Raw genomic sequence first — 12,134 nt, 5'->3', positions numbered from 1 at the left:
CCCAAAGAAACGGAAGTGCCTAATCAATCAGTTGGAGTCAATGGGCGGAAATGTTTAGTTTGTGAATAGATTTCTGATGTCTGGAGAGCATTCTGTAAACAAGTTTATTACAGGACTGTTGAGGGGGGAAAGACCCCAGAAACAGCTGGACAGGTTTGGCATGCGTGGAGTTAAAAGTTAGAAATTGAGTGACCGTGGAAGCAGCCGGACGGGGGGGATGACTCGTGAGTTTTTATTGAGGAGGGTTGACTTCACTTGAGGGTCGGAGGAGACACGGCCATGCTGCAGCCGCGGATGTTTCAGACACTTCTCCAACACTTTTCCCCGGAGATCCAAAGAACCAGCACGCGGCTACTGTTTGGGGTTTCCCATGCGCTGCGACACGGACACAGATGTGGCCTGCACCAAAGCAAGGCAGGTAAGTAACTTAACTTTTTTATTTATAATAAGTTGGGTTTTTTTCCTCTATTTTTTAAAATATTTTAATTAACATTTGACTAAGTTGCTTTTATTTTTTTTATTCTTTATACTTTAAATCACCCCAAGTTTATATAAATAAATGGGAGCAGGCGTTTTTCACAGTCCGGGTCATGAACTGGAATGAGGTCAAACTCACAATATTTAATGTTGACAAATTGCGCGACCAATAGAGATTCGAGCCAAAATAAATCTGTGCGGTTCCCTAAAGTAGCACCACAAAACCTTTTCTCCACGTCAAACATTCAACTATCCCGCTAAATATTAACTCGGACTGTCAGATGGTGATTTTTCTCGTGGCGGGTCGCGCGTGAACTTAATTTGTCACATGAGGTCGTTATGGCTCTTGTTAGAAGCTTTCCTCTACTTGTAACATGCAAATATAGCAATTTTTCTGTAAACTATTTTGTCTCGGAAAATACTACAAAATTTTTATTTAAATTCCCATCAATATCAATACTTGGAAAGTATTTGGAGCTGATCATGATTTGGCTATAGGTCATAACTCTTCTGACAAGCATTGTAAGTTGAGAAAAATGGTTGCCATATCCACACCATTTACCTTCATTTTAACTTCTTTTTTTTTTTGAGGTTCAAGCTTAACAACAGTAAAATGGAACAATCCATGGATTTGCAAAGTTTTATTTAGTAAACTTTGGGTCCTCCAGTTTAAAGGTCCAGTGTATCATAAAGCTTGTGTCAGAACAAAGTTCAGACTTCAGTATCTTAGATGAGTTGGGGTGTGTAGACTAAGCTAATACGGCATGGTTGGTTACCCTCTCCAAGGAAAATCAGGTTTTTACTAACATGGATATAAAAGTAATTAGGCCTGCACGATCATCAATGTTGGGATAACAGTATAGCTTGTGATTTATGAAGAAATACCAAAACGTATAAATACATCATTTACATTTCACTGCAACAGTTTAATTGAAATAAAAGTCAACATATCTTAAATTACACTCCAAATGATCCTCGTCTACACAGGAGGCAAGCATCTAACATTAAGGGACTCCATCCGATTGGTCGACAACATGAAGGAGTCCATCCGATTGCTCAAATGCATAAAGGGATTTGTTTGATTGGTTAAATACTTCAAGCTGCCATAAAACTGTTTTAGCGCATTTAAGGTAACCACTTATCGCAATTTTCGCCGACTTTTGCGATATGCGGATTACACAGCTTGACATCGCGATAATGATAAATTTGGGATCTGTTGTGCAGACTTAAAAATAATTATTTGATTTATTCAAATCATTGTGAATCAGGAGCAGATGAAAAAATGCTATTTGAAAACACTTGTAAGTGTGACAAACGAGTTACTACAGAAAGTCACAACCTACCTGCTCCGCTCCATTCTGATGCTTCTACTTCCAGACAAATATATCCATGTACGTCTTCATTTTCTCATCCGAGCTGTCATCCTATTGAATAGCTTGCTTGCCAACCACCAGTAATGTCAGGTTGGGGTTGTGAGGGGCTGGAAGCTAGCAGGAGAGGGATGATGGGGAGCAGGTGGACTTATTCCGAGCCAAAACTCCCTTCTAATGAACTGCTACTGCTCTGCTAACACCATATCCTAGAGAATAACAAAGTTTTTTGGGGGGGAGGCGCTAAAAATTGCATAATTTTTATTAAATGACCACTGGGAACGCTTTTACAAACTATCAAAAGTGGATTGGAGTGGGACTTTAAAACTTTCAGGTATAAAGAAACAGAGGTGTACATGATTTCTTCTATTCCATAATAATCCCACCTTTCAGCAGCTGAAAATATGATTCATTATTAAGTGTTTGATCAGTCTAAGTTGTGCTTTCGTATCACTTGTGTTTTGTCTCGTAACAGCGTTGCAAAATGCGAGAGAACGGACTCTTATTGCGGTGAAACCAGATGGAGTTCAGCGTCGCCTTGTCGGACAGATAATCCACCGCTTTGAGCAAAGGGGGTTCAAGTTGGTCGGCCTAAAAATGGTCCAGGTAAAATGCTGCAAAGTGTACCTGCTTCACAATATCCGTACTACTTTGATGCTCAGGTATGTTTCCTTTGAAGGCATCTCACGGTATCCTGTCGGAGCACTATGGTGAGCTGAGGACGAAGCCTTTCTTTCACAGTCTGCTGACTTACATGTCTTCAGGACCCCTGGTTGTCATGGTGACGTTCTCTTTTGGTTCATGGTTTTTACTTTCCCTTTTCTTAGTGTTTGCAGTCCCTTACTATTGCTCCATCTACAGGTATGGGAAGGTCACAATGTCGTCCAGGCGTCACGAAAAATGGTGGGACAAACAAATCCTGCTGAGGCGCCGGCGGGCACCATCAGAGGAGATTTTAGCGTCCATGTTAGCAGGTAACCCCATCTCATGGGACCTTCTGTTTCCAGAAGAGCTTAGAGTTCAACAAAAGTTTAATTTTGAGATACTTGGTCATTCATAGGAACGTGGTCCACGCTAGTGATTCACAGGAGGGAGCGCAAAAGGAGATCCAGCTGTGGTTTCAAGCGAAAGATCTGCTGGATTGGGATTGCTGTGACCAGATTTACACCATTGAAGTGTGAGGAACCTGCAGCGTTTCTCCTGTGGGTTTAGAGTCTGTCTCTTTTTGACAGCGACCACAACCATTGAAATTATGAGCCATTTTTAATGCTCAGTCTTATAATTTATATCAGTTAAGATAAAATGTAGATTTTAAAAAGCTTAGCTGCCAGTGTGTCTAATTGATCTGTTGCTGTTTTAACTGCTCTGAACAGAAGAAAATAACTAAACCAACAGAATATTGTTTATAAAATACCAAATTCCTTTCATGGATTGATGTGTTCAGATGATTCTAATATGTGCTGATTAATATTGTTACACTAATTTCTCATATTTCTGGCTTCTTAAAGACTCGAGTACATGAAATATCAATAAATCCTTATTTTGAAGCACTTTTCATACATGCTTCAATGCAAAATGCTTCCCGAAAAACATCTAGATGCCTATAGACAATAGAAAATATGAAGAATTCAAGGAAATGAACAAAGAAAATACAAACCAGAGTTACCAAGGTATTGCTGCCACTTCAAATGACTTTAAAGAAGCTTAAAAAAATAATACAAACATTTAAAAAAGTGAAAAGAGATACCCTGCAATGATTTTACTTGTATCAGATTTGACGCTAAAAGTAATTATCACATCCCACAAGATTCCATTACCATGTATGTATTGATCAGACTTTTTAAGAACCACTTATTTTCCTGCAGTTGCAATCCTCATTTTTGTTTTTGTGAAAACATTGAATGTTAATAATAAAATACGTAAATGAACAATGACCTGAAATGCTTCAATTTGATATTTTTGTGTTGTTGTTTTTTTAACAGCGATGTTAAATGGTTTGGTTACCTGGAAACACAAATCCGCCTATTTCCAAAAATATCAATGAGTAGAAAACTTTATGCAAATGCAAAACATATTAAAATGAAGGTAGAAAATATAAAGACTAAAATGTAAAAAAAAAAAATTATCTGGAAAAAATCACTTAGAACAGACATTAAAACTTATTTTGTCTAATTCTTGTAGTTATCTTGCCTGTTTAAGTTCATTCCTAAAATGGTAAATAACAAACTTAAATGAGTTTATAATATTTTTTTCTGTAAAAAATAAAAAAAATTTTTTTTTTTTTTTTTAATCTTTGGCTTATCTCACATGAGTTATAAAGGTAAAATACAAGTTTATACATAGTTTATAATTAGATTGTTATATATTTGGACATCAGCTGTGTCTGATAAAAAAAAAGACATTTCCTGCTTTAACATTGAGATGCAAATAGAAGAATAAATCAGACTTGGCTGCTTCTTGCAACATCTTTTTTTTAATTAAGCTGTACATGTTATGAGTTTCAGAACATCATGCAAAGTTGTAAATCTGTTTTATAATATTAATATGGATGGTAAATGCAAAAGTTGTTAGTGAAGACTGCCTATAGTTGACAAAAATCAAAGAATTCAATTTGATAAAACACTGAGTCTTTTGTTCATTTGTTAGTTGCACATGTGAGAAATATCAGCAAGTTTTATTCTGAGTTGACCATATTTACACCCAAATGCATCTGCTGGTATGTAGGAACATCCGCATCTTCCGCCTACGCTTGCTGCTCTGAAGCTTTGCGTATATCCTGAGAAAAAACGAGGTTTGATTAGGTTTAAAAGAACAATATCGTGACCAGCTTTGTTTTTTTTGTTTTTTTTTGTTTTTTTAAAGCTTAAAAATGAATTACATACAGGACAGCACTGTATGTTATAGAACTGCCTCAAGTTTGAACATTTCTTCTAAATCTAAAGCCTCTCCTTAGTGAGCAGAAGCAAACAATGGCAGACATGATAGTCTTGTTTTTTTTTAGTGCAGTGCCGAAATTTTTTAATTTCATGGCTTGGTTTTACTATCAGAGGTCAAAATAATTTTTATTTCCTTTTTTCTGTAAATTTAGCTATAAATTCCTTTTAACCTTCAGCCAGCACTACAAATGTCTTTTTATTAGAGTATTAACCCCAGTTTCTGAACTGTAATCTTTCTTTTCCACTGTTTGTGTTCAATATGGGTCAGCAGCACAGTGATCATACTGTATGATGTAAGTCTGCACAGAAGTCAAGGCTGAGCAAACACACACACACAGGTCTGCGGGAACAAACATAAAGGAAAAGGTTGAATGGGAACATCAGTGGACAAACCTCGAGGAGGGCCTTCTCGATCAAAATGCTGCTGTAAACGCTTGAGCCTTCTTCTGGTAACACTGTGCTCAGCTCCTCCTCAGTTAGGGAGAACAGCTGAGCTGCGTTCAAAATTCCCAAACTGTGGACCGCTCTAAATAAAAGGAAAAAGAACAATCTCTTTCACTAACAGTTTGAATGAAGAAAAAGAATTAAAAGGTCTCTTTTAAATTCTGTGAATCTATTTGGGAGATTTAAAGTATCAGAACATTCAGTATTTGCTCTGAATGACCTTTTGAAGTGTAGCACTTACTCCTGGCTGAAGCCTTTGGCGGTGAGCCAGGCCTTCACCTCAGTAGGTTGGGAGTGATAGTTCAGCTGAGGAGACGTTGGAGTGGAAGGACCGTCTGCCTCGTGAACTGAGGCTCTCTTCTCAGCCAACTTCCTCAGAAGTTCATCATTCATTATCAAGACTGGATGAACAACAGAAAAAAAAGGCTTTGCATATTTATGTGGAGACACCCTCATCTACATCTTAGTTGCATGCTGCTACCTCGTCCACTCTCCTCTCCTGGTGCATTTGAAGGAGGCATTAGCATCATCTGTCCTTGGCCTGTTGTGCTAGAAGCTGCAGGACTGCTACTGAGTGGGCTTGTTTGACTTTGAGAGGCAGTCCTGGTCTGAAAAGTAAGAGCTATTTTTAATACAATGAAATCAAAAGAAAGAAAACCTTTTGGTTTGAAATAAATGAAACAATGTGTGCAGATGTACCTTGGGTTTCTCTGGAAAGTGTTGGTCAGGTGCCGGTTCCAGAATGTTGTAGGGAACAAATCCTATCTGATCGTAGTGATTCTGACACTTCCACCAGCGCTTTGTTGAATTAATTACCTAAAGAAAAGTAACTTCAATAAGTTCGTTCTTTGTTTTTAGGTTAGTAAACAGCAATAATTTCAGATCGGTGGATTACCGCCAGTATTTCTCCTTGTAGCACAGAGAGTTCACTGCTGTTTCTGGCCACAAAGTCATAACTGCAGCGGTAATATTTAGTGCCCTCAGGTGCCAGTCCATTTCCATCTCTAAAATATAAGCATGCAAAAACACAAGAGGTTAATTCAAATAAACAAGACATAACTTTACGTGTACCAGAGGACACACAACACACTTTTAAATATGTACAAAAATTATCACACTTTGTTTTCAACAAGTGTGGTCCAAAGGTTGAAATCCACCATGTTTTTTGAAAATGACTTATGCAATTGTTTTGCACACACACCCCAACCCGCCCTCTGAAATGAGCTTATTTATATTTGATACACTTCCTAAACTCTAGAGTCAAAAAGACAAAGATTTATGAAAAGCCAAGCAAACCACAGAGGAGCAACACATCTTCCACTGTAGTTGCAACTTTACCTGGTAAATCTACAAGTTCATCTACATGAAGAAACATATGTTCTTAGACTTTGCAGAGTGCTTTCCAATTTCTAAAAGCTGTTTCAACAGGGCAGGATGCAATTTATTGCCCTTGGACACATTCAATAACGGTTTTGTTTGAATTTTGCATGCAGCTGGATTTTCCACAAACCTGATGTTTCAATCTAGCAGTAATTTAACCAGCAGCCGAAAAATGCTGAAAGTTGAAAAATGGGAGGAATCTTGTGTCTGGAAGGGATAGTGTAAAATGATGTAATATATGTTTGTTTTGTTACAGTTTCAAGCAAGAGTGTTAGTTTGATGAAAACTGTGCTTTTGGTGCTTTTTCAGCATGTTCTTGCAGCATTTTTCTGACAATGAAGGACATGTATTAAGAAAATTGAGCTTAAAATGGAATATTTCTTTGCTCAGATCATGGTAAATCAGGAGCAGATGGCTTTTTTGTCCCCCCCCCCCCCCCACCCCCACACACACACACACATATACACCCGCTCATACTGTAAACTAGTGGGAGATCCTGTAAACGGGAAGGGGGCGGGGGTACTTAGTGGCACAAGTCCCCTTCACAACTCTGAGGTGAGTTTTTGACAAACTACTGCTGCTCTGCTAAATTCCTAGAAAATGTCAGTTTTTTTTATTTGGGCTAATAACTGTATAATCATAATGAAAAGACCACTGAGAACACTATTTACATAGAATAGAATAAAAATAAAATAGTACTCTATAGCAGGGACGTGCACAGGATTATAGAGGGGCAAGGGCTCAAAGGCAGAAAAGGCAGCAAAAACACTTTCCCCCCTTTAAACCATAGGGGAATTAAGTGAATTTTTAAAATAAAGTACTAATAGATTGTCATCTCCAGTACAGACCAATGAATGAGAAGGTGTGTCCAAACTTTTGGTCTGTACTGTATGTGACATCTGGAAGTGAAAGTGATACAATCAATTGTCATTTTTATGTAAACAAATCCATTCACTTTAACACAGACTTGGGAGTCAGCAAAGCAAAAAAAATACTGGAGCCTATTTATTTTGGCAATGTGCTGCTGGAATAATCAACATGGATCAAGTTCAATACAGATGGTAATATTTTAAACATCCTACAACTTGTATCCCCAGAATGCTGACATTATTAATATAAAAATAATTTAATACAATAAAAAGATAATATTTAATGCTGTTATTATCATAGTGTTGCTCTGAGGATTCTGAGGGTTAATCCGTTTTTTCAGTGGTGTTTTTGGTTCTGTTCTGTTCTCAGTCACTCCAGGTTCATGTTAATCATCCATGTTGTCAATTGTCCTCAGTGTACAGAAGTGTCTGGTTTTCACTTCTACATTCTCAGGTCTATCCCCCTTTTTGTTTCTCCACAGTTTTTGTCCTGTTTATTCATGAAATGTGAAATGTGAAGAGTCAGACCTGTAGTGAGGAAGCTTTGAACTCGCCATAAATAAGAAAATTCTCCCAAGTGTTCACACTCTGTGTGATGAACTGATGCGCCGCTCAGATGTCAGATGTCTGGCTAAAGTAAAAACTGACTCCTTGGCTAATTTAGAGAATTCTCCTGAAATATTAACCTATATTATTAAGCTTTATAGATTCAGAGTGAAAATGGTTGGTAATTATTTGGTAAAATGACATCATAACTCGTTTAGTAAAACTTTTTGTCAGCTAAAATTATCCTGTTTTTTGGAATGTTAATAACCCTCCACCTTCATCAGACTTACACTGTATCAGCGGCTTCCCCGTGGTTTTGTGCGTTAGGTTTCTGTAGGCTCCGTGTCTGCTGACGCTCCATAGCAGCCTCATGTTTGAACTGCAGCTGAATGGGATCTTGGAATATCTTACCAGTGGAGTCACATTTAGGAGGCTGCCACCCATCCAAAAAGACTGGTGCATAAGTGGAAGCACTGATGTCCGAACTGAGAAATGTGGAGCCAGATCATTAGAACACTGTGACAATTGAGTCAGAGAAGAGACGGACACACACAGACCAGGGGGAGGTCCAGTTGGTTCCTAAAGAAGTCCACAGCTGTTTGTTTTCTGCAGTCAGATCGTTCTGGAGCATTGCAACAGCACCTTTGGTCATGCCTGGACTGACCACAGATGCAGCCATTGTTGTCCCTCCAGTTGTGTTCACAAGCTTAAAATAAAGAAAAAATATCAGGATTGGATTGAAGACCATAAACAAACAAACAAATCATTAAGTACATTTATCTCACCAATTGAAGAGGCAAAAATACGTGGTGCAGCAGCTCTGAGGGTGACGGTTGTGCGATGGAGGCTTGGAGACGGTGCTAAAGTAGAACAGACTTTAATGTAGTCGTTTCTGGAGTTGCATTCAAACTTCTCTTACTTATTCTATTTAAACTTACAAGCAGACACAGGGAGTATTTGATTTTCTGAAAAATTGAAGTGAATTCTTCCTCCGATGGGGGGCAGGCTTTCTTTGTCAAAAAATCACCTGCTGGCAAAGAACAGTGAGAGATAGATAGATAGATAGATAGATAGATAGATAGATAGATAGATAGATAGATAGATAGATAGATAGATAGATAGATAGATAGATAGATAGATAGATAGATAGATAGATAGATAGATAGATAGATAGATAGATAGATAGATAGATTATACTGCATTTAAATTTAGGGCATAAAATACTTATCCAGTATTTTGCTGGATGGAATGAATTTTAAAATGAAATATTAGTTATTTTCCCTGTTCATTTTGCTACTCTGAAGTAAGACGACTGGATCTTGGAGGCACCGCCTTTCGCTCCTTGTGGGTTTCGCCGATTTCATGGCGTCAACCAAGAGCAGCGTGTCTACGTTTCACCCACGAAACAATTATCTGAACATTTGCAGAGATGGATGCGCATACTGTGCAAATAAAGGGAAAGCGTTTAGCTGATCTCTGCTAGCTCTGCAGAGAATGTGCATGTGCACGCCTTTGTGTTAGCCTGGGGGCGGTGCTGACCGCACAGACTCTTCCTGGAAGGGGCTGTTCTTATTTACCTACGTCACAATGTGAGGATCCACTCGTGTTTTGTGGATTGGGAGGGGCTGATGTGCAGAGCGCAGGTTTTTAGAGGAATACTCTAAAACGCATGAATGGATCAAAATACATTATGGACATTATAATACAATTAAAAGCTCAAAAAGTTGATTGAGACTGAAATAGTGGGCAGAAGCATGATTAAAAAAACAAGGAGACATGACAACACAAATAAGATGAATATCAAATGGAGCAGACAAAAGGAATACATCCTGGTAGACTCAAGTGAGCTGCAGCATCTGCAGAATTCTCAAAGAAATGTTTCAAGTTTCCCTTCTTTCTTGTACAACAGTATGCCAAAAGCAGGTTTGTCATTGTTTTTCAATTCAGTAAATCTTACTCTCCATAAACCACCTAAATGATGGCACTATTGTGTGAATTTCTGTCAAAAAGTTTGGAAATGATTTCTTGTTGTCCTCTCTGTCTCTTCTGACTGCTTAAATGATAACTCCAGTGATGGAAAATCAATTCTTACTCTCTTTGCTCCCCTTCTTGGTGCTCCGGGATTTCTTCTTTGCCCTTTGGTCTAGAATACTCTTGGCCTCAGCTGCTTGCTGCAAACGGGCAATGAACTTCTCCACATCTTCAAAGCAGTGATTTAGGATCTCCTGGAGGATAGTTTGCACCCAGCAAATAACACAAGTCATGAACTAAAGCAGAAACCTTTAGAAAGCAGCATTATCACCAGAACTCACCACTTCTCTTTCTGCGTTCCCTTGAGTTGAGTCATTTGACTCCCTGTTCGTGCCATTTTCTGACCAGATGAAGAAAAACCACCAGTTCAGCACATTTGAGGAGTGACGGAACATTTCTGCGTGACACACATACCTCGCCCAGGTTCAGAATGAATAACCAATCCACCCAGAGGCTGTTCTTTGGGAGTAACTCGAGCACCTGAGGACCTCCGGGGCATGACCTGGGGGGGGTTTGCTGACATCTGCCAGACCATGGAGCAAGCAGTGCAGAATTAGCACACTCTGGTACTGATTTTACAAAGTGCAGGAACCTGACTTGAAGTTTAACCTGCCTTCTTTCAAAACATTTGATCATTTAATGTCCTCGTCTGACAAGATGAAGCTTTCCAAATATTTCAAGAATGTAAACGTCAGCGCCCGTGTTTTATTTCATTTTCAAATTCATGGAACCAGCCATCCCCAATGTTACAAGGTGAGATGACTGAGACCATCCATATCAGGACAAACATTGGTTACAATTACAGCAACTTTGTATTGTTTGCAGTCCCAAACCATGACAACAAAGGTGCCTCTCAAGTCATTACTCTGAAAAGAAATCAGCTAGTCAAAACCATGTTTTGAAAAACTTGTTTTTTTATTTCATTTGCAAGGGAAATATGAACACATTTTTCTCATTAACGTTTTCTTTTCAGGCCTAAAAGATAGCTGTGTGCTCTCCTTTGATGCCATCCAGGTATCAGGAGTGTTCGAAATTTGCACTCGAGGTTTTGCACACAGGTGATAAACAATACAATTTGAAAAAAAACCTGCCTTTGTTTAGGTATTTAAGGAAACATTCATCACAAGTCAAATAAGAAAATACTTAATGACATTGTAATTGTTCCAACTTTAATTAATTTTAGCCTGTTGCAAAGCAATGAATTTTACATAAGTCTTATAAAAAAACTTGAGTAAGAGTGAAACATTTATTCAAGTGATCATTACTTTATATTTTTATGTAAAAGGATAAATATGAGCTTTAAAAAGCACAGACAGCCGTCTGTCATCTGATAGGTGTAACTTTAAATCTCCCATACAGACGCCCTCCTGCCCATCTCTCCCACACACACATTAAAATTTAGTCGTGTCACTGTACCTTCTGTTGTGGTTCGGGTTTCAAATCCAAGACACAGTCACAAAGACGGACGAGTGTCTGAATGCTTCTACACTAAACTTTGCTGTTTACAAGAAGACTTCCTACCTGGTTAAGAAAATGTCAGAACGAGAAAAACAAGTTTAGCTTTGTTCATGCCCTCAATCTCTGCTGCTTCCACTCTCATCCAAACACATACTCACACCCACACAAACACACACACGCCAAGACACACACTCCCTCATTCTTTCTCTGTTTCATTGTTTCTTCTTGCTCATGACAGGCGTTTCTACAGTGGCATGCAAACCAATGATCTGCTACTAGCGTCATTCCACAAGTGCCACTAATGTCTGCCTACGGAAGTCAAGAAACATCAAGTTTCACTCAAGATCATGAAAAATATTCCAAGATCAAAATGAAAATAATTGACATTCATTTATGTTTTATTTTTACTTTTAGGAGTTTTTGTGCTTTTTTAAAAACTGTTCAGGCAAACACTGGCACAATTTTGGCATTAACAAATGTAATACATTTTATAAAAGCTGTTTTAGAAAATGAAACATTATCTGACAGCGAAACTCGGAAAACGGTTGAGTGATGAATCATTTCATCACCTGCAACAGGAATCTTTCCAATAGTGGCTAAGAATTCATTTCTGAGAGTAAACT

At 38.3% G+C, this 12,134-nt stretch overlaps 2 protein-coding genes across 4 annotated transcripts; one reads left to right on the top strand and one right to left on the bottom strand.

Moving 5' to 3' along the window:
* The first annotated feature begins 152 nt into the window (after positions 1-152).
* Positions 153-3,781, top strand: nme4 (NME/NM23 nucleoside diphosphate kinase 4). The gene is made up of 5 exons (XM_004071509.5): positions 153-418; positions 2,323-2,453; positions 2,527-2,628; positions 2,709-2,821; positions 2,908-3,781. Exons 1-5 carry the CDS (start codon positions 280-282, stop codon positions 3,026-3,028), a joined length of 606 nt encoding a protein of 201 aa, XP_004071557.1. The 5' UTR covers positions 153-279; the 3' UTR covers positions 3,029-3,781.
* Positions 3,782-4,301: 520 nt separating this feature from the next.
* eps8l1a (EPS8 signaling adaptor L1a) lies at positions 4,302-11,641 on the bottom strand. Of its 3 annotated transcripts, none has more exons than XM_011478308.4 (14): positions 11,470-11,641; positions 10,468-10,576; positions 10,335-10,393; positions 10,115-10,247; positions 8,961-9,052; positions 8,808-8,882; positions 8,580-8,728; positions 8,313-8,507; positions 6,123-6,231; positions 5,927-6,043; positions 5,709-5,835; positions 5,469-5,628; positions 5,177-5,309; positions 4,302-4,623 (listed from the first exon to the last, which is right to left on the bottom strand). In XM_011478308.4, exons 2-14 carry the CDS (start codon positions 10,574-10,576, stop codon positions 4,591-4,593), a joined length of 1,491 nt encoding a protein of 496 aa, XP_011476610.1. In that variant the 5' UTR covers positions 11,470-11,641; the 3' UTR covers positions 4,302-4,590. The 3 variants fall into 3 exon arrangements, with proteins under 3 accessions (XP_011476610.1, XP_020561046.1, XP_078807603.1); XM_020705387.3 differs by having other exon boundaries at positions 8,961-9,049; XM_078951477.1 differs by having other exon boundaries at positions 11,575-11,597.
* Positions 11,642-12,134: the final 493 nt, after the last annotated feature.

This window comes from Oryzias latipes, chromosome 8 (genome assembly GCF_053564925.1).
Source record: "Oryzias latipes strain Hd-rR chromosome 8, Olatipes_Hd-rR_3.1".
Classification (NCBI taxonomy): Eukaryota; Metazoa; Chordata; class Actinopteri; order Beloniformes; family Adrianichthyidae; genus Oryzias; species Oryzias latipes.
The sequence above is the reverse complement of the archived record's forward strand: the minus strand, read 5'-3'. Positions and strand labels throughout refer to the sequence as shown.

Excerpts from the sequence above, each read along its gene's own strand:
- nme4 (XM_004071509.5), top strand. The coding sequence starts at position 280 with ATGCTGCAGCCGCGGATGTTTCAGACACTTCTCCAACACTTTTCCCCG. Across the intron at positions 419-2,322 it reads CCTGCACCAAAGCAAGGCAG|CGTTGCAAAATGCGAGAGAA; the intron begins GTAAGTAACTTA and ends GTCTCGTAACAG. Across the intron at positions 2,629-2,708 it reads CAGGACCCCTGGTTGTCATG|GTATGGGAAGGTCACAATGT; the intron begins GTGACGTTCTCT and ends CTCCATCTACAG.
- eps8l1a (XM_011478308.4), bottom strand. The coding sequence starts at position 10,576 with ATGTCAGCAAACCCCCCCCAGGTCATGCCCCGGAGGTCCTCAGGTGCT. Across the intron at positions 8,883-8,960 it reads AATACTCCCTGTGTCTGCTT|CACCGTCTCCAAGCCTCCAT; the intron begins GTAAGTTTAAAT and ends GTTCTACTTTAG. Across the intron at positions 5,310-5,468 it reads GCCAAAGGCTTCAGCCAGGA|AGCGGTCCACAGTTTGGGAA; the intron begins GTAAGTGCTACA and ends CCTTTTATTTAG.